At 45.2% G+C, this 20,606-nt stretch overlaps 1 protein-coding gene across 2 annotated transcripts in view; it reads right to left on the bottom strand.

The window, feature by feature from the left end:
• Positions 1–2,320: 2,320 nt before the first annotated feature.
• LOC146857829 (protein phosphatase 1 regulatory subunit 12A-like) overlaps positions 2,321–20,606 on the bottom strand; it is a 600,392-nt gene continuing 582,106 nt past the window's right edge. For both annotated transcript variants that reach the window (XM_085648504.1, XM_085648505.1), the window contains exons 22-25: positions 7,233–7,337; positions 6,380–6,430; positions 5,986–6,036; positions 2,321–5,806 (exon numbers count right to left, since the gene is read on the bottom strand). In XM_085648504.1, coding sequence (XP_085504630.1) covers positions 5,720–5,806; positions 5,986–6,036; positions 6,380–6,430; positions 7,233–7,337 — 294 coding nt within the window. In that variant the 3' untranslated portion in view covers positions 2,321–5,719. The remainder of the gene's footprint in view (positions 5,807–5,985; positions 6,037–6,379; positions 6,431–7,232; positions 7,338–20,606) is intronic.

A 20,606-nucleotide genomic window follows, 5' to 3' on the forward strand; every position in this document is an offset into this window, starting at 1 on the left:
TTAAAGATGGCTGAAGTCTTTGGTCATACTAAACTTGGGTTCAGAGGGCTGGGTGTGTTTGTGTGGGGAGTGTACTATAATAACAGGCTAGTATAAAAAATATGAGTTTTCAGCAACCAGACAGTCAATACACACACATTTCTTTGGCATTTGGTTTCCCTCCTTTGAAGTGCACCTCAGATGTTATATGTAAACTTAGCAGACCTCTCCAAAGAGGCTGTGACACTTCAATGTCAAAAGAGGCATATGCAGGTGTCATTTCCGTCCACTAGCTCTGTGACTGGGCCTGACTGTCTGGGAAGAAAACTATTTTGCCCTGCCCAACTGCCTGAGACAGGGAAGGCCTCTTTGAAGTGTGCCACATGTGTCTTATGAAAATGCCCCAGCAGAATTGTCAAGCAGGATGTGGCATTCAAGCAGGACTTTACACTTTAATGTCTAAGAGGATCCTCCCACCCACCTTGCAAATCCCATTCGGTTCAGAGAAGTAATCTCTGCACATTCAGGTCATCCTACCTTGGTAGCATATACTAAGGACTTCTAGTTAAGTTAAATATGCCATTCAGGAGTATACCAATTTTACAATTTTGAAATGAGGCACACAAGCAATTTAGCACTTGTTAGCAGGGGTAAAGTACACCGAGATCTATACAAACAGAGTTCAGAAAAAAAAAAATTAGGGCGGCCATGCAAAGGGGCAAATTTCCAACACACAGAAAAATCACATTCCCAGGTGCCGTCCTGGAGAGTAGGGCTCTGGACAGTTTCCCACTTTGCCCATGCCATAAAACATCTGTGACTGGACAAACAATTTACTCTCAGTGCCTTCTTGAGATTTCTGCCCATCTTGAAATAACCATAAAAAAGAGTGTTTAATCTGCAAAAGGCAGGGCCTCACCTTGCTACTTTTATTCAAATGTACGTATCTAGGTATTTTTACTGCCCAAGGGCAATGGGATGTTGTACTGGACAGGTAGCCAGGATAACGATCCACAATCGTTTAAGAGTTAAAAGTAGAGGGGATACTGTGGTCAGTAAAATGAAGAACTATCATAAGATGTTGAGATGTAGTGTTCTTTAAAGAGGTACGTCTTCAGCTATTCCCTGCATTGCAGGAGGGATGGGTCAGTTCCGGCAGTTACGCAGATGTTATTCCTGATCCTCGGTGAACAGAGAGAATGCCTGTTTCCATGGGGTTTTCTTTCTTACATTTCTAGTTCCAGTTTGACTACTTCGTGGTTCCAGGTGTTAAGTGTACAGGGTTTTGCTGCCCCGCTAGGCTAGGTCAGCACAGTACAAAGTTTTAAATAAATAACAGAGGACTCCAAAGGTTGATTAGGTGGTTATTGTAAAAGTAAATGGGCCTGATCAGAATAACAACCAATGAGATGTGAGAGGGGAAGTTTCACAGAAATCACAAGCATCTGTGTCTATCAGCTAAAAACAAAATAAGACTCCAAAGTAATGGAAGAAATCTTGGAGCACACTTACTTTACTCTTTATCTCACCATTTCCAGCATCTATAGGCAAAGTTAGAAAACTGCTTCCAGCAGGACTAACAACTCCTGTATTTAATTGCATTGTTAATTTGAAATGCAATGGCAAATGGATTGCACCTTGTGGTGGTGAGGGGATTTCTATATGTAAAACTCTACCTTAGTCATTCCCAGAAGTACTTATATGTGTGTACTTTAATTCTGGCTAAATTCTTGAGAATCGCGAAATCTAGTGAGCTAGGGAAGTGACTTACCAATAAATAATTGCCTTAAACCCAACCGCAGATTAGTTTTAGGAGGAGAAATAGGAAAACTGGAGTAGGTGAGCTAACACACTGTGTATCCCTTATTTTGTATTCTAGGGTCTGAAGCCAGACCTCATAAGCGTCATAGAATGCCACCTAATCCAATAAGTGACTGAAAAAGTTAGCCAGTTGTCTGTACTGTTCCAGGGTCAAAGTCTTACAACTTTGCGATCCGGTCTTCTTTTTGTTCTCCCCTTTCCTTCCAGGGACATTCCTTCCCCTGACTGTGAGGTCATTTCATGTTTTAGCGACATCACCACCCCTTTCTGTGATACTTCTTAGCATTTCTATTTCCTTGCCTCCATATATGACTTTACTGTTCGATTATAATAATGACACATTGTCTTACATCACCTCTTTCATGTCACTGCTCAATGACAAAACATTATTGGAACTTCTAAAAGATTACTGCACTTTTCTGTGGAATCACTGACCAGTTATAAAGTTGCACACTGATATTAAAAATCTCAAACAGATAAGGATTCAATGATCATGAAATAAACACATACTCTCAGGACAGTGATTTCAAATTTGTGCATTTCATAAATTAGAGACATTTTGTTCTTTGGAAAGTGGCAGTACATGGAACCGTGAGACCACGGTGGAAATAATATCAATACAAACACATCAAAACAATTTATAAATACATATTATACAACTGCTAAAAGCAAGTGCGAAACGGAGCCTTCCGAGTTAGTGCGTGCATGAGTGAGTGTGAGTGAGTGCGACAGAGATGTTCCAAGGTGACGGTAACTGGGGTTGAGAGGTGGTTGTAAAGCTACAGGGAGAAGCAGGAGTCCAGACTTAAATAACATCACAAAATAGGTCAAGAAGGTAACCTGGAGGCCTTACTGTTTAGTCTCATCATGCTGAAACATTATGTGAGTCTGCAGCTTTTGACAAGGTGATTTACACACCTCTGCAGGTAGACACCATAGCAGAAGGTGAGGCAGCAATCAGCACGGGGACATACCACCATGGAGGCAAATCCGGGAAACATGAAGGCAGGAAGAGTTGGAAAGACAAAGATATTGGATTGCCGTGGGGAGGAGAAGGGGATTCACCAGGGTCTTCACTGAAGATTTCATTGCTACAAAAGAAAGGGTGGTACCAGGACAAATCATCCAACCATTCACAAGGAACTTCTCTACAGGAGGGGGGAGGTAAAAAGGCAAACAGCAGAATCTCTGTCGCCCTCTGTCTTTGAGTACGGCCGAGGAGGTGGATCAAATCAAAACCTTGGATGGGATCTACCACAGAGTGTTTAAAAAAATCAGTTCACAGTTTTGTATGACTGTTCACACAATGAAAGATAATAGGGATCACTGGGAAATATCTCTATGGGCATGAGGGCTAGAATAGAAAGTTCTGCAAGGAATCGAAAGTTTTGCAAGGGGCCATTACTGGACGAGTATGTAGATATCATCTTACAGTCATACCCTAGGTGTACCTCTGCAGGAGAGTCAATTTTCTCACACACATCACAATACAGAAAGGGTAACAATTAATATGTCCACTGATACAAGAGATGGAGTAATAGTCACAGAGCTACAGGAACATATCACTACAGAACAAATAACTACTGAGATAATTGACACAGAGTGGGTTGAAATAACCTTTCTCAAAGGTAATACAAAACAATAGAGTGGCACAATGGCAACACAGTTGTAGGTATAGTCTCCCTTTGCAGGAGAAGTTAGACCAAAATCCCTACAGTTGTATCTTGCTTATACCACTGAAGGAGGAACTCCAAAAACTAAAAGTCATGTCTAAGAAATACTAGTACACAAAAGAAATGAAACGCAAATTTCTAATGTAGTCCTTAATCAATGATACTGCAGATGCCACAGAGATTATACCATGACAGAAAATAAAAACTGAAATTCAGTCACAGTAATCCCAGGCGAGACAGCAAGCACCTTCAAATCAATGCCTGGCAGATACTAAAGTTCAGACTGGAGTTGACAACCATTCCAAAAATGACATTGTGAAATATCACGGCAGAAGTAAGCAGATATAGCAATCGCCACAGGTATCCTTTGGATATGCCACTTGTAGAAAAAAAAAGTGACAAATCACTCCCAATCTGTCCATTCAAGACGCTACCAGTGATGGGAGAGAAATTGGCAATTCATTGGTTTCTTCGCTAAGTAATTGATTAATTAATATTTTCTCAAGTTCAGGAGTGAAGGCAGATATCAACACAGGAGCTGGCACTCGAAAGACAGAGATCAAAGGAGCTGACAAAGTTTCAGATTTGAGAGAGGAACAAAGGAGAGCAGAGGGTTGAAATCAACCAGAAATGGTGAAGAAGCGAGCTTACTATACTTTTCATGGAATGCTTTCGGAATGTGGAGATCTGGAGAGGGAGGACATCTGAAGAAGAAAGAAAGCTATGGGTCCCGTTACTTCACAACTCATTCTCAGACACATGCTCAGTGTATCTCATTAGCTTTTCTCGGATAGGATTATTAGGGATATGGGAGGAAGAAGGAAGCCAGAGATTCAGGCCACAATTCAGCTTGTCTATAGATGATACAAGCGAACAAAAAGGATGCATTCATAATTGTTTACCCTAAAAAAAGTAGAGGTTGCTACATTGAGCAGGGTTGTAAGCTATTCCAGATATTTGACACTTGTTGTGCTGCTGAGGAGGGAGAAATCATAGTGAGGTATACTGGGGAATAGCCACAGCCTCCATCAATAATACAGCCTTGGGTAGTGCCACAGTTCTATTTACATAACGGAAACTGCAATTGCCAGAAACCCACAAGCAGGGTATTAACCACACCTCATAAGTGCTATCATGTAAGTACAAGTACTCTGCCTACCCTTCAGCCTACAGATACCCTGTGCTTTCCAACTGACTGGTCTCAAAATAACGCTTGCATCCATGAAATATGCAGTTAGCCAGATCACGAAGACCAACTGTTTCAAAAGACCTTGCAGCCCAAACCCTCGACATAAGCCCTTGTTCAACACAGCCTAGCCCTTGTGGTTCTGGAAATTACTGGACTCAGGTTGGTAACCACACAATGTCACTTCCTGTCTGTGATTCAACCATGCAACCATGTGATGTCACTTCCTGTTTGTGAATCAACCGTGTATCAGAAAATCGTAAAAAGAAACTGTGGCAGTTTAAACAAACAGTTCAGTTTTGTTTTACAGAGTGGCAACTGCTTAAATAGGCTAAAATAAACAATATTTTATCAACATTAAATTGTGCTCTTAAAAAAAAAAAAGAAAAAAGAAAAACAACTTGGGGAATCGCGGCACAGACAAACCCAGAGTGCAGGATTCCCACAGTGCCCAGTGCTACCTCCACCCAGTGCTGAGAAAACGCAGCAAGTCTCATGTGGACCACCCCTCTTCAATGACATGTCATCAGACGTTTCCCATCCGTAGCCTCCGAGAAAGACTGGCCTCCAGGAAGGTGCTCTTTGGATGGCTGCTTGTGTTATCCTCTGCTTCTGGCTTTCTGCAAAGGTCAGGAGGTCCTCATCGGAGCTTTTGTAGGCAGGGATTAAGATAAGGAGAGTGGAAAAGTTCCTCGAAATTAAAAACTTTTAAAATTATATTTTGGACAGGGACCTGTCAGCTCACGTCTTTTTGGGGAGACTCAAGACCTCTCTTCTGGAGTCACCTGTTCCTATGGACTTGTCCTTCAGGCTTTCATGACACCCTGTGTTCAAGGGTGCCCACCAGCATCAAAAAGGCTCCCGAAGACGACTGAATGAAATAGAAGTGTCCAGAGTGGTCCAAGGAGAGACTTTGCAGCAGAGACGAAGAAGATGTACAGTCCGGGGTCCATCAACAAGATCTCCAGCACACCAACCACCCTGAGCCAGCACCTCCAGAAGCCCTGACAACAGAGCCAATGGGGCTCCCTGGTGAGCCTCGTCACAAGCAATAAGGGAGCTACTTGGAAAGTTTGCTGATGACTCTGATCAGAGCGCCGTTCTCGTCCTTCAATCGCTGGTTGTCGGCTTTCAGATCTGCCAGCGCCTGGGGAAAGGAAGCAGGCAGTACAACAGGCATTATTGACCATAAGGACAGAGGTGACAAGTTTTAGGATCCACTGAACCCACACTCCTTCCCCGCCAATTGGCGTCTCAAGCCTTTGACAAACTGACTACATCAGCTCTCAAAATGACACTTTTATTCCCCTTTCATTAATTTCCTACCTTTAATTCCTCCTGTAGCTCAGAAATTCTTCGCTCTAGGATTGCCTTCTCCTGTCAGTGAAGAAGAGATTGTGAGTTTTATTTAAAGTAAGAAAACGTGGAGAAAGCTAGCTGTAAGAGTGCTGAGGAACAAGAAAGAGAGGAAGACACCAGTATATGGAAGAGGAGACAAAAAACTAGGGGTGGAAGGTTAAGAGAGACAAGGGAGAAAAAGGAACAAAAGAGAAAAGACAAGGCAGAAAGAAAGGAGGGAGGGGACTGTATGTGTGCAGATGTTTCATTACCATTAAACAGACCTCTCATACACAACCCACATTGCCCACTCCCCAAGCTCTGAACTCCCACAGAGGATTCTTTCAACAATCCCACTTGTCTTATCCTCTCTCATTCTTACCCTTTTCTCTGTGTCCAGCAGTACTGAGCGGTCCACCGTCCTCTCCTGTCTCTGAAAAAGGGAATTAAACACACCGTTGTTAAAAATGACCCCTCTCATCCTGGTAATGGCACAATGCCCCACCATGAGACGCTCCAGAGTCAGTGCCCAACAATTAACTCCCCAACGTGCCAGTGCTTGACTGTTTATGGCTTTGCTTGCCAAATGCCACACTTAACCTCAAGAGCACGACACTCCCTAAAATGGCGACATGACATTGTTTTACTCCAACCACTGGTTAAAGATTATTTAGAAAAAAACACAAGGGCATTTAGATGCAGAAGATTTATGTATGAGGCAGCAGGCATAACGGCTAGCTTATTTCAGAGGCTACGGAGAAGCAAGGGTTACTAATCGTGATCATCATAAGATCCAATGAGCAAGCCTAGATCATGGGCTAGAGAAACCAATTAACCACAGACAAGGTCAGTTCACTTTTGAGACAAACGAGATGGAAGCAATGACGGCTAATAGCTGGGGGAATCAAAGGTGCCAGAGCCTGAAAACAAATACTACAACAGATTTCAGGACAGGCAACTGACACAGTATCGCTAAAGCGAGGCAGCAAATACCTTTACAACTTAGAGACCAGAAAATGCTTCCCTGGGGTGTGTCCGATTACAGGCGTGTTGTCCAATCTGCAGCCAATCTCTACTAGATTACACAGACCAAGGCCTGAGATATGGGCAGTCTGCTATCCACATGAAGCATAATCAGAACATGGACATTTCTAAGCAATCATAGAAAGCGCATCTATTAGCCCAGCTTTCCCTGAATCAACTCTGCCTTTCTGATACCAAAATCACTCTTCTACCTGATTAGCCTTTTCCAGCTCAACTTTGGTTTGCGTCACTAGGCTCTGCATTTCCTGGAGTTGTAGACGAATCCTTCCATTATCCTTCATCAAGTCTTCATATAGCTGCGAAAAGAATAGATGTTAGTGAGATGGGAACCAGAGTAAGAATCTTCCCATTCAGTGATCAAGGCGATCATCTTTATACACCTCGATGAAACAACAAAAGTTGCCATTTCTTGCAGTTCAATCAGCGAGTCGAAGCATAGATATTCTTCTAATAAAAAAACATTAACTTTATTCAAACCTGCCATTCTCATAACAGCTCAAGCAGGAAGATTAAACTTACATTCGTATTGCTAAATTCGTCTGCCCAGAACACACCTGGACCAGGATTCCCAGACTGACACTTGGATACAGCCAGCATGGAGGGATTACATACTCACCCACCTAACACATCCATGAAAAACCAGCAATGCAAACCATAGCTTTAACAAATGTTAGATCCAAATGACCATCCACAGAACTCAACCAAAACATTGCAAGTAACTATGCTGCCCCACCCCCCCCCCCCAATTAACAAGAAGGTACGTTGCAGGGACTTGGCAGCGGTGGTTGGCAGCGCCCAGCGGAGGTGGGATTGCGACGGAGATCTGGGCCGCACCAAGGTGAGGCATTGCTAGAGATTGGGGCGCGGCCGTGGAGAGACGGGACTGCTTGGGGAGCCGCGAGGGGCCTGCTGGCTCTGCCTTACTTCCCTTGTGGGTATCACCCGATTGTGGGACCTGAGTGGGAGCAACCCCTGCTTAAAACAAGCAGAAATATAACAGACCTGCGTGGCTCGGCAAGACCTACTATGGCAGATCCTATGACCTGGACCGAACTGATTTGCACGAGTTGGCTTCAGATGGTGGAAGGCCTTTGGTGAGTGGAAGCCGCTTGGCTGCATTGGGGTGAGCAGCCACAACACGGATTAATAAAGCCTGTGGCCTAGACGGCCTGAGGGTCTACTGTTCCACGTGTTGGGTGCATTTGCTGTAGCGAGCCCTGAAATTAGTGGGACGTATGGAGTGAAGCACACCACGAGACTCATCCTGATCAAAGGGCAGGGAGATTGTCACAGTGCTGTGGTGAGTGGCCAATATGAGGAAAGCGGATTGATCCCAGGCCAAACTTCAACTTGAACCGCGTAAAGCCTCTAAATCCAGGGATGCAGACAAACACTACAGACTCTGGCCCGGAGCCCATGGCTCCGGGCCAGAGTCTGATGGTGACTTAAAGCAAATTATAGCGGCTATGGAGCGTAGCCTGACAAAAATAGATGGTAAGATAGACGCCCTCTCATTTCGCATGGATAGAATGTCAGACGTTAGAGAAGCACACGGAGAGTCTGGAAAATATAGAGAGAAGGATATCCGACACAGAACACAATCAATATGGATCTGGTGAAGCAAAATAAAATGGATAAATTGCTGCACACATTGCAAGCGAAAGCAGAAGACCTGGAAGCGCTGTCCAGACAAAACAATATACGTATAGTGGGAGTTGCAAAGTCCACCAATATAGCCAACATGGAGCACTTTGTTGAAAGTCTGCTCGTGGATGAGCTGGCCAGGGACATTTTCTCTGATATTTTTGTTGTAGAGCGAACCCACCTTTCCCTGGCACCGAGACCAGTCCTGGGTGCTAACCCTCACCCAATAATAGCCAAGTTATTGAACTATAGGGACCAGGATGCAACTCAACATAAGGCAAGGGAACTTAAAGAGCTACGATATGAGGGCTCAGAGCTGTCCATCTAGCCTGATTTCAAACAACAAGAACAGAAAGCTCGTTGTCAGTTCATTCCAGCAAAGAGAAGATTGTAAGAGTTAAACATAGAGTATAGTATAATGTATCTTGCCAAGCTGCAAAGTCATGTTGGACGGGAAGGCCCATTTCTTCACGGATCCCAAACTGGTTCTCCAATTCCTTAAATGGAGGGGGGCAGGGAATGGCAAGAAGAGCTCCCCCAGGACAACCCTCAACGATGAAGAGGAAGCACTGGATAGAGAGGAACAATAACTGCTAGCTGTGGCCAGAGATACCACAGGTCCTTTCTGCTGCAACGCTCGATTATTAAAGTTGAGAGAGCAGTGATGCGATGTGGTTGACTCTCATGGGACACTGCCTTTTTGGCCAAAATGAAGCTGCCACAGGGACACATCTGACATAACGGTGGAGTATCCCCAACTCATCTGGAGCTGGCCCCGGGATTCTGGTAAGACTGTTTTGAGCTGCGCACAGAGGCTCCATGGTAGGCGGACAGGTCATAGGACTGGGGTGGGGCGTGAGGTTCATCACCCATGGAGATATCTAGCCTGGATTACCCCTGTTCCTGACAGTTATCCCAGTTGAGAGAAAGGCTGACATTGAAGTGGGGCCTATACATGCTTATCTAATGGGAGACAAAACATAAGTTTGAGATAGCATTCTGAGAAGCCGGTTGGGTCCAGGGAAGAGCTCGAGAGCAGGTAACATCCACCCCCATGTGTAATTTGAGAGGGAGAACGGGGCAGGGTACTGTATAGCTGTACAGAGTTTGGGTTTGCATAGTTTGGAAGGGACTCGTTATTGTTCTTTTTCTGTTGTTTAATTAAAAGGACTACATGGATTGCCTGGCTACTCGTGACCCCAAGAGGATGACAGTATGAGTGCAATGCAGGACGTCAATAGGGGGGTGAACACACGGCCCACAGGGTCACAGGTCAGGTTCCTTATGTGGAATGTGATAGGTTTAAACAATCAACTAAAGATACTCAACATGGTAGCGTACCTCAAAAGGCACAAGGTAGAAGTAGCAATATTGCAAGAGACGCATTTAGCCCCGGACAGTGATGCATTGAGGCAGCGTAGAATGCAAGGTCATTTTTGCGCCTAAGGTTTCAATTCACATGCTCGTGGAGTACTCACCTGGGTGGATTCCAGGGCAGGCATAAAGTTACAGGAGGTATGCACTGATCCAGGGGGTAGATTTGTGGTAGCCCGCTGCTATAAGGAAGAGTTAGCAGTACTGTTGGTTAGGGGTTATTGGCCCAAACTATGACGATCTGCAGTTCTATCACTCACTTAGAGCTCGATTACATCAAGGAAAAGAACTTCTCAGATCTGGGGAGGGGACTTCAATTGTTTATTAGACTCTGCACTATATAGGTCAAGGGGTCAAACCCCTAGCCTGCCTCCAGCTGCGAAGGCTATCTTGGATATAGCAGACCATACAGAACTCCTGGACATATGGAGACATCGCTCCCCTCGTGGTGGAGGGTACACTCATTACCCAACCATGTATGACATACACACCCGAATAGATTTATGGTTGATATCTAGGAGCTTGGTGTCTAGAGTTACTAGGTGTGAACCGCTGCCACGCACCCATTCTGACCACTCACCGGTAGTTTTGGATCTGGAACTCTGCCCTCGTAAAGGCATGGCTTTCACCGGCGGTTCCCATCCTACTCACTATTGGACGCAGCCTTTAAGGCTGAACTGGCGCAAACACCACTAGAATTCTTCGCTAATAATGCTGGCTCGGTTGATAGTTTTGCCACGGTGTGGGAGACTTTTATGGTATTTATCAGAGGTATAGTTATCTCGAAGCATGCGGGGGTACTTAGGTCTCTGAGGGGTCGACTGTCACTCCTGGAAAAGGAGAAAGGAAATAGCAGACTTGGAATTGAAACATCATAGTGGGGGATAGACAAATCCTGAGCGACAACAGAGCTAGACAGGAATAATATCACAAAATTGACACTAGTGAAGTCAAACATATGGGTGAATATTGCGAGAACATATGGGGAAGGTGAATGCCCAGGGGCCACATTGGCTATGCTTGTGCACTCGAAGAGGGAATAGGAAGTAATTCTGGAACTCCAGGATGAGAGGGGCAACGCCTTGTACGACGCAGATCAAATAGCAGAAATATTCCTAGCTATTACGCTGAGTTACATCAATCTCGAAACCCACCAGATGGCACTGCCATCACAGATTATTTGGAACATATAGCAATGACGTGGTTCACCACGGAGCACAGAGAGCACATAGAGCATCTGACGGCGCCACTGGACTACATGGAGATACACATTGCACTAGCAGGCATGCAGTCTGGGTATTGATGGCCTTACGGTGGCCTTCCATAAGGCCTACAAGGACCTTCTTATACCGTCTTTGTCACATTATATGAAGAGATGGTACAAACTGGAGTAATGCCCCCGTCAACGGGCAAAGCCTTGATTGTAACGCTACTAAAACCCAGCACAACCAATCAATCAATGCTCCTCATATCGGCCATTGTCCTTATTTAACGTTGACAATAAATTATTTGTTAAAGTCCTGGCCAACACATTGGCGCTCATCCTGCTGGGTGCTGTATGTCCAGAGCAGGGTGGATTTGTACCAGGCCACAATTTAACTAGCAATCTCAGAACACTGGTGGTGCAGTGCAACGGGTAAATCCGACAGTGAGGGTAGCAGACGTTTTTCTAGACGTCGAAAAGGCATTTGACTCCATTTAATGGGAGTTCATGCAGGCAGTGCTTAAGACAGATTGGAGTGGGAGATATCTTCTTACTTTTAGTCATGGTGTTATACACCAAACCGGCGGTCCATGTCAGAGTTGGTACTGCCATCACATCCCAAATCCCGATCACCAAAGGCACCCGCCAGGGCTGCCCATTGTCACCATTATTATATGCACTAGTAGCCGAACAGCTAGCATGTGCTCTACGAGAATATTACAGGCATAGAGGGTTGCGTTTCCCTGGTTTAACCTTGTAATATCTTTGTATGCAGACGACACCTTGTTGTGTGTCCACGACCCAGAGAGAAACCTATTACTCATGCTTTAGGAGGTGGCAAGGTTCGGGGGCCTTTCAAGTCTCTGTGTCAACTGGGACATGTCTATTATTTTCCCACTTACCCCATCCATGGTCCCTATGACATTAGAATTCCCTCCGCTGCGAAACTCATCTGCGGAGCACCACAATGATTCTTGCTCAGTCCCACACTGTGCAACAACTACACAATGCTAACCAACCTTATTCGTACCTATGGAATCAATGTTATAATCTAAATACCAGCAGATTCCTCACCTAGAATATTTCCAGGAGCCAGCTTGGATTCGGAGAGGTTTCATTAATGCTCATAGTATCACGTGGCTCTGTGGTGACTTCACACCACCACTAAAGTGTTGGATTGGAGCTGTATATTTGCATCAGTTTCTTAATCTTCCCCTTCTGTATCCTCAGACGCGGAGCAGTCCAAAGAAATTTCAGGTAACAGTGTGATAAAATCCAACTTAGGACCATATTATGATGTTTAGGAGTCCACTCCACAAAACAGGAGGTGTGAGGAATCTAAAGTTAGAAAAGAGTATTCACTAGAAAGAGTGAGGTAAGTAACTGGTTGTTCTGATGGATACTTCCTAATGCAAATTTCACACCTCTGGAATAGATACCACAGCAGTACCTCCCAAAGTTGGAGGGTTTGAGGAGTGTACTCAGATTAAGAAGTCTTGCAGGACAGAGGGGGCAAAATTACCCTGCCGGTGAACCTGGCTGTCAGGGCAGTAGTGGTTTGTGAACGTGTGTATCAACACACATGTTGCAGCCGGATATATTATTCAGAATCAACACCCCTTAAGCAACGCGTAGCAGCATTGGCAATGGTAAAATAAGCCTGCAGGCCCTCCATGGGTTCGTTTCTTAGCCACACACAGCAGATTCAAACACATGCATTGCCTTGTCTTTCTTGGTGCAGGTGAGCCCGACAAAGAGCTAATCCTCTACACAATGGTCTATAAGGTCCATGCAGAAACTACAAGTCCTCTGAGCTTTAACTCCTCTTTCGAGGGATTTAACAGAGTAAAACACATTAGCAAGGAAACAGTCTTGGCTGACATAAAAGAGTGTTACAATCTTTGCCAGAAGGGCAGCCCAGATACAAGGCTCCAACCTGTATAGTAAGAAAGTGGTATAAAGAGGTTGCACAGACTGCCCCTGTAGTTTGTTCTTACTGTCTGTAGAAGTAGTGGTGATAAGAAAGACAGTCTTGATCATCAGAACCATAGCGAACAACTGGGTATAGGCTAGAATACTATGCATATAAGGAACACCAGGACTAGATTTAGATCCCACTGAGGCATGATTCCTGGGTTTGGAGGGCTTATGTGCATTAAGCCCTTCAAAAAAGTACCACAACTGGTGATTTAAAGAGAGGGCAGGTCATGGGCTCTGTGTATCCTGACTTTTCATAGCATACAGGAGACCCATGCCCCATCGCCGATGGAATGCATCTCCAACTACCTTTTTGGGGGAAACTCCAGTGCACTCTAGCTTTGAAACTGCACATTCTTGATGGTGGTGAACAGGCCTAGCCAGGGCAAGCCTCACTGACCAAAGATGCCATGTGCCCCCTCAACATGAAGACACCACCAACATTTGCTTGTCTGTTCTGGCGTTCAGGGACCCTGCTAGGTGATTAGCGACCAGAAAGGTCTTCTGATGGTCCTGTCAGCTCCAGAGATGCAGAGCCTACTGGAACAGAATCAAGGACAATACCTCACCCTGTACTAGTCTTTTCTTGATGGTAGGACGGCTTTTCGGGCTAAACTGATCATCAAAGCTCAATAAGTCTGATGTGGCGATGGCTCTGTGATACAGATCAGAGGCCTCTGAACTCCTCCATCAGACAAATCCATCCCCCCCAATAAGAAATGATGCTTCAGTCCCAAGAGTGAAGTCTGGGTGGGGAAGGGTGAGAGGTCTGCTGCTGGTCACATTGCCGCCTGACTGCCACCAAATGAGATCTTGAGTTATCTCTTGTCCGAGTTGAACAACGTCAGCAAGGCAGTCCCGGTGGTGGCCATTTGATATGTAAAGTTCCATTGCAGGGTCCATGTGTGCCATCTGACGTACAGGATGAACACTGTCAGAAGCCGAAGAAGTCTCAGTAACATCCTAACCTAGCCCTAGGACTGGTTCCGAATCATCAGGATATCTTGATTGTCCCACACTCGCTGCGGCAGTGGAAGGCCTTAAAAGTTACTGGGTCCAGGATAGCCCTTATAAAGAGATTAATTCGCATAAGGCTCAAGTGGACTTCGGCTTCTTGATGGAAAACCCAATTATATCAAAAGCCCAGCTATTGCGTGTAGGGAGTCCATCACAAACTGCAGCAAGTCCGCCTTGAGCAGCCAGTTTTCAAGGTAAAGGAATACATGTATCCCCAACCTGTGAAGAGTTCCTTAAACGAGCTTTGAAAACCACCATCACTTTTGTGACCATCCGAGGTAAGGTCGAAAGGCAGCACAGTGAATTGGAAATTCTGCAACCAGACCATGAACTGCAGGTAAAGCCCATGGGACTGCAGGATGGATATATGAAAATACGTTTCCTGCAAGTCCAGGGATGCCACCGAGACCTCATGATCCAAAGCAGAGGGGATCGGAGCCTGGGTGAGAATTCTGAAATTGCATTGACTGGCTGAAGGTCCAGTATAGGCCCTTCTTTGAGGGGAGGACGTAGGCCGAAGGCCGAAAATAACCACTCGCCCATCTCAAAGACTGTTACCAGCTCGATAGCACCTTTAGCCAGGAGAAGATGGACTTCTTGTTTCAGGATAGCAGAAAGGTCCATCAAAAAGGCAGCATGTAACCCTTTTAAATAATTTAAATAATTTGTAAGGCCTACCTGTCTGAGGCAATCTATAGCCAGCCAGGGATAAAATATAATATACTGCCCCTTAAAGGCTACTCATGGGCCTAGAATAACAAATAAAAGTGGGAGCCACTGCAGCAGGGAAGGAAGAGTTGAAGTAACTATCTGTGCTGGTGTGAATGGGGTTGGCCGCAACCATGTCTTCTGCCCTGAAAAGGGCTGCGTTTGCTGCTCTATAGCTTGGAAAGGTTGGTGCTGTCAGTAAGTTAGGTATCTGGAAAAGCCCCCCAATTCTTTTTATACTGCTTGTGGAATTGTCTGATTAGGGATTACAATCCCAAGGACCACGCTGAGATATGACTATCTTTGAATCGCTTCAGCGCCAAGTCATCCTTCTCTCGGAGCAGTCTAGATCCACCAGTACGCATGCCCACAATAGATGATTGGACATCGCCTGAAATGCAGGTTGTTTGCTTCCAGATGTGCCTTCAAAGCACTACACTGATGCCAATAGCACAGCTTATACAGTCAGTGGTGTACAGGGTTGAACAAAATACATTCTTCATTGCATCCTGTCTGTATTTGATCGTTTTAACCAGGGAGTCACTGAGGTCTTCTGAAATGGCCAGCACAATCTTTCTTTTTATTTTGTAATTTTTTACTGTTCATGGAGAGATCATACACAATTTATACAAATATGGCAGGAAAAGAGACAGTAACATAATTCATACAGTGTACATAGTCAATTATCGTTATAGCCCCATAGTTAGTAGGGGAACTCCACTGTGAGAGAGAAGTAGCAGTGCGTGCATCAAAGTGTCAGGACTGAAAACATGAAAAGGCAAAGATACTTTAGCATAATGAATTGCTTACAATCGAACATACTAGCCACAGCTTCAAATCTGTATTCTCAAACCCATCAAGAGCTCGATATGCAGGAAGTTGCCTGATCAGTTAGAAGTCTGATCCTCGTTTGGTGCAGGTGTGGTGGATGGTGAGACAGAGGGGTCTGGAGGCGCATCGCGGGCACAAAGCCATGTCGTGAAAGGTTCCCAGATGTCTTTTAGTCTGGATGCCGAATATGGTGTGTGTGTGTGATAGTGTACAGCCTAGTTACAAGTCTGCTTGGCGATGGTGTACTTAATAGATTATGAAGGGAGTGTAGGGTTGCAGGGGCAGCCAGATAAGTAGGATGTAGTGCCTTACAGGTCGTCTTTAATTGGTGGAAGAGGAGCTTTTCCAGTAATGGGGTCGCCTCCCGCTCGGCTGGATTGGGTAAAAAGGCGCCATTGGGGTAGAGATCTCCCATTGTGGTGATACCCATAAGTTTTGCTTTGCCGATTGCTCCCCGTCATGGTGGAAAGGGAAGTGAGGATGTCTCGCCAGCAGCACCGATGGTGCATATAGCAATGGGGCCTGGACGCGCCTCCTCAACCCCTCCCAAGCCCAGTGAACCACCTCTACGGTATTTAATTTCGTTTGGGGTGCGTCGAAAGTGTTAATAGTTGGCTGTGTTAATCGGAATAGGGTCTGCTATGTCTTCCTCTGTGGCAACATGTGGCTGAAACGGGATTGGGTAAGTCCAGTAACGGAGAAATTGAGCCTGGGCACTGAGATCATATAGTTCAAAGTCCGGGGCTCCAAGGCCCCCTCTGGTTATCGGGCGAGTAAGGACATTCCAACTAATCCTTGGTTGTTTGCCAGCTCAAACGAGCGAAATGGCTGCAGAACGTAATTGTTTAAAAACAGGCGTGGGTCAGAGGAATTGGAATGTTTACAAAGTAGTATAAAAACTTAGGGAGGACGATAATTTTAAGAATGGCGATTCTGCCCGCCAATGAAAAGGGTAGCAGTGACCAGCTTTTGATTCTTTCTTCCAGCCAGGAGTACAGTTTGCCAAAATTTAGATTCCACAGGAGTTGCAGCTCTCTGCAGAGCCACACCCCCACGTACTTAATCTCGCCCTCTGCCCACTGTAAGGGGAACTCGAGAGTTCTGCACACTGGTTCATCGGTCAATGGTAAAATGGAAGATTTTCCCCAGTTGATGTTGATCCCAGATAACCCACTAAATCGTAACAGCTCTCTAAGTAGCGGGTTTAGATTCTCGTCCGGGTGCCTTATATATAACGTTATGTCATCCGTGTACGTAGATATAGTGAGATTGCGATCAGTAAAGATTAAACCACGGGAGGGGTGATGTTGGTGGATTCGGGCTGATAGAGGCTCCATCGCAACTGCGAATAGGAGTGGAGAGAGAGGCACCCCTGGCGGGTGCCTCTAGATATTAGAAATGCGTCTGATAGAAGACCATTGGCTAGGAGTCTTGCTGTTGGCTTAGTGTATAGCAATTTAATCAACTTGAGAAAGTTGGGACTAAATCCTAGGCGCGGCAGGATAGTAAATAAATAGGACCACTCAAGGGAGTCGAACACTTTGGTAGCGTCTAAAATAACAGCCGCCGTAGGAAGTTTGGGATCTATTTGATGGGAGTACCGGAAAAAAGGTTTGCAGGTTTTGAGCTGTCAAACTCCTGTGAATAAAACCAGATTGGTCAGGGCGGGCAATAATAGGTAGTAGGGGCTGTAGTCGATTAGCAATTAACTTAGCTAGGATTTTGGTGTCTATGTTTATAAGTGACAAGGGTCTGTAAGAATCACAGAGTGTTGGGGGTTTATCGGGTTGAAGCAATGAGAGGATTACTGCTTCTCGCATGGACCGGGGTAGAACCCCGGCCTCCAGTGATTCCTGATAGTCATCCAGTAGTCTGGGGGTGAGGATGTCGGCATAAGCTTTATAAAAAGGGTGGTTAGGCCGTCTAGTCGGGAGAGCGCTAATAACTTGGGTAATGTCCTCTATCGTGAAGGGGAGGTCTAGATGCTCCCTGTGTCTCGGGCTCAGCCACAACAGTTGTAGGGAATCAAGATATTTAACCAGATCTGGATGGATAGAATGTTGCTTGGCCTCATAAGGATGCATAGAATTTGGTAAGAAATTTGTGTGCCCCTAGTTGGCCATGGATAGGAGTGGAGTCAACGTCTAGGAGCTCCGCTATATATGTGGGGGAGTTTTTTTGACGCAATAAGTTGGCAAGAATTTTCCCAGCTCTGTCTCCTTCCCCATATCCGCGGGCTCTTGCCTCCCTTCCCAAGAATCGCGTCTCCCTCTCTGCCTCCTGTTCAAATTCCGTGAAGAGGGTACGGATAGATCCTAGACTTGCAGCATCTTTGGTTGCATTAAACTGTGTTTCCAAGCCCTTAATATCTTGTTCCAGTCTAGCTAGGGTCGTGCGATTGGAATTAAGAACACCAGATTGTTTGGAGATACAGGCCCCCTTTATAACCACTTTAAAAGCTTCCCTTAATATTGATGGGGAGTCCACTGAACCTTCATTTATAGAAGAATAGTTTTGAATTTCTGTGTCAATTTCGGCCTTAAAGGCCGGGTCTAAGAGGGCATGAGGTGGGAATTGCCATGCAAAGGAGCGTGGTTTCGTGTCTGGAATTTGCCACTTCAACAGTAGTGGGTCTTGATCGGAGAGGGTGCGTGGAAGGTGTTGCGTGTCGGTCGTCCAAGTCATCAGATTGGCGGACACCAACCAATAATCAAGCCGTGACCATGATTGTCGGAATGGGGGGGCGTGGCTTGACACCCAATGGAGTCGGCGGGCTGCGGGTGAGGCTCTCCGGCGGATTCCGGAGCTACCATGCTTCCTACCCAACTTGTGGCACATCAATGACGGACTTGCATCCGTGAACATCGGCGGATCGTGATGTTATCTTCGCCGCATTTCAAACACTGCAGCAAGTACTTTTTTCTTTAATAACTTTGTTTCCTGTCGTTTGCGTTTCTCGCGGCCGCCATTTTGGGATATTTACCGCGATCGCGTTTTACCTCAAAGGGCACATGCTTGATTCAATTTATGGCTCCTATTGTTCTCTGGACTATTTTTTTTCTTTTTTTTTCCTATTCTATGCCTAGTTCTTCTTTATTGAACTACGTTTTATGCTGCAAAAGGATCCTACATATTTATTGCATGCCCTGAAGTGCTGAGGTTTGGCAGCCATTTTGAGTGGTTTACTCGAATTCCTTAGTAACCACATTGCCTTATTCGGTATAGGGTGGACTAAACCTTCGCTCCCTCTGCCAAGTGTTCCTTGTATTGGTCACTGCACAGAACTGCGGCATTGTTTGAAATTTTTGGCACTTCAAGATAATTCAACGTTGCTGTCACTGCTGCCGAAGATTACGTGACTTGTGTTTGAGCGGCCATTTTGAGGGCTCCACCATTTCTCCTCAGAGAATACTTCTTTACACCTTTTGGAAGTTCGTTGGAGGGACTTTTATTTTTGTGCTTCTTTGCTTTTAATGGGCAGAATAAAACCGACTCGTCCTTCATCTTCCAGGCAGCAAGTTTTTATAAAAAGAATTTGCCAAGTTTGAAAACTCTTCACAATCTAAATTTCAGAGTCCTGAGGCAATTATGGATCTTCCTTCCGGTGCCCCTGGGAAATCTATTTCTAAACGCCTCAAAAAAGACCCTCCCTCACGCCCTAGATCAACATCACCTGTTTCTATGGAGCTTTTACTTGAAGAGATTAGGGCCCTCCGACCCTTCATGGAAGAAACTAACCACAAGTTGCAAACTCTCACAGATAATTGGTATCAAATGGACCTGAGGGTTTCCGCAGTTGAAAACACTGTTGCATCCTTAAAAGAATCTTGCACTACAGTCTCTCAACTTAACTCCCAGGTATGCGCGCTCCAGAAGCAGGTTGAGGATCTTGAAAATCGTAATAGACGGAACAACCTGCGTATATACGGCCTGGGAGAGGGTCTTGAAGGATCGGACCTGATCGCCTTCTTCATATCCTTTCTTCCCAAGCTCCTTCATTTGCCTGATGGAACTGCCCTCAACATCCAAAGAGCTCACAGGTTGGGTCGTCCTCCGTCCAATTTGTCTTCTTCACAAAGACCACGAGGAGTCATTCTATATTTTTTGGAGTACACTGATTTGCTGAAAGTTCTTTCTGCAGCTAAAGCTTCCCCAAGACTTACATAGTCAGGCTCAGCTATATTCTTTGCGCAGGACTATGCTAAAGCGACTGCAAATAGGCGCAAAGCCTTCCTGGGCATGAGAGCTGATCTGCGTTCAATGGGGGCTCGTTATGGCCTCTTTCACCCTTGCCTTTTTAAGGTCACCTATAACAATAGAACTACGACATATGAAGATCCGGCAAGGCTACAGAGCTTCATTAATTCTTGCAGAAGGACTGATATGGACCTTTCCGGTCCCTCGACTTCTTCTATCACATGATAACAATTTTATTTTCACAGGTCCATCAGTCTTCGTTGTTCTTCTCCTGATATTTTGATCTTTGCGATTAGATTCTTTATAGATATTTCATACGTTACACTTGTTGCTTTGTTGGAATTCTGTTATTCGCTTAACTTTGTTTATCCTCCCCGATGCTGTCTTTGGTAAATATTTGATAAATTGTTTGTTCAAGTCCTCTCCTTTCTCGTTTAACTTACATTCTTTTATTTGTCGCCTTCACAGATGGTGCATTCCCTTATAGTGGTGTCTCCGTGATCCTCCGTTTGGCTGTTCCCAGACTCGTGTCATCTCCAAGTGGTTTCATCCCACCTCTCGTGTATTTTTGAGTCTTCCCCTTGTAGGTATGTTACCTTTTTGTCGTATTGTT

This window comes from Triturus cristatus, chromosome 3_2 (assembly GCF_964204655.1).
Source record: "Triturus cristatus chromosome 3_2, aTriCri1.1, whole genome shotgun sequence".
In the NCBI taxonomy this organism is placed as follows: Eukaryota; Metazoa; Chordata; class Amphibia; order Caudata; family Salamandridae; genus Triturus; species Triturus cristatus.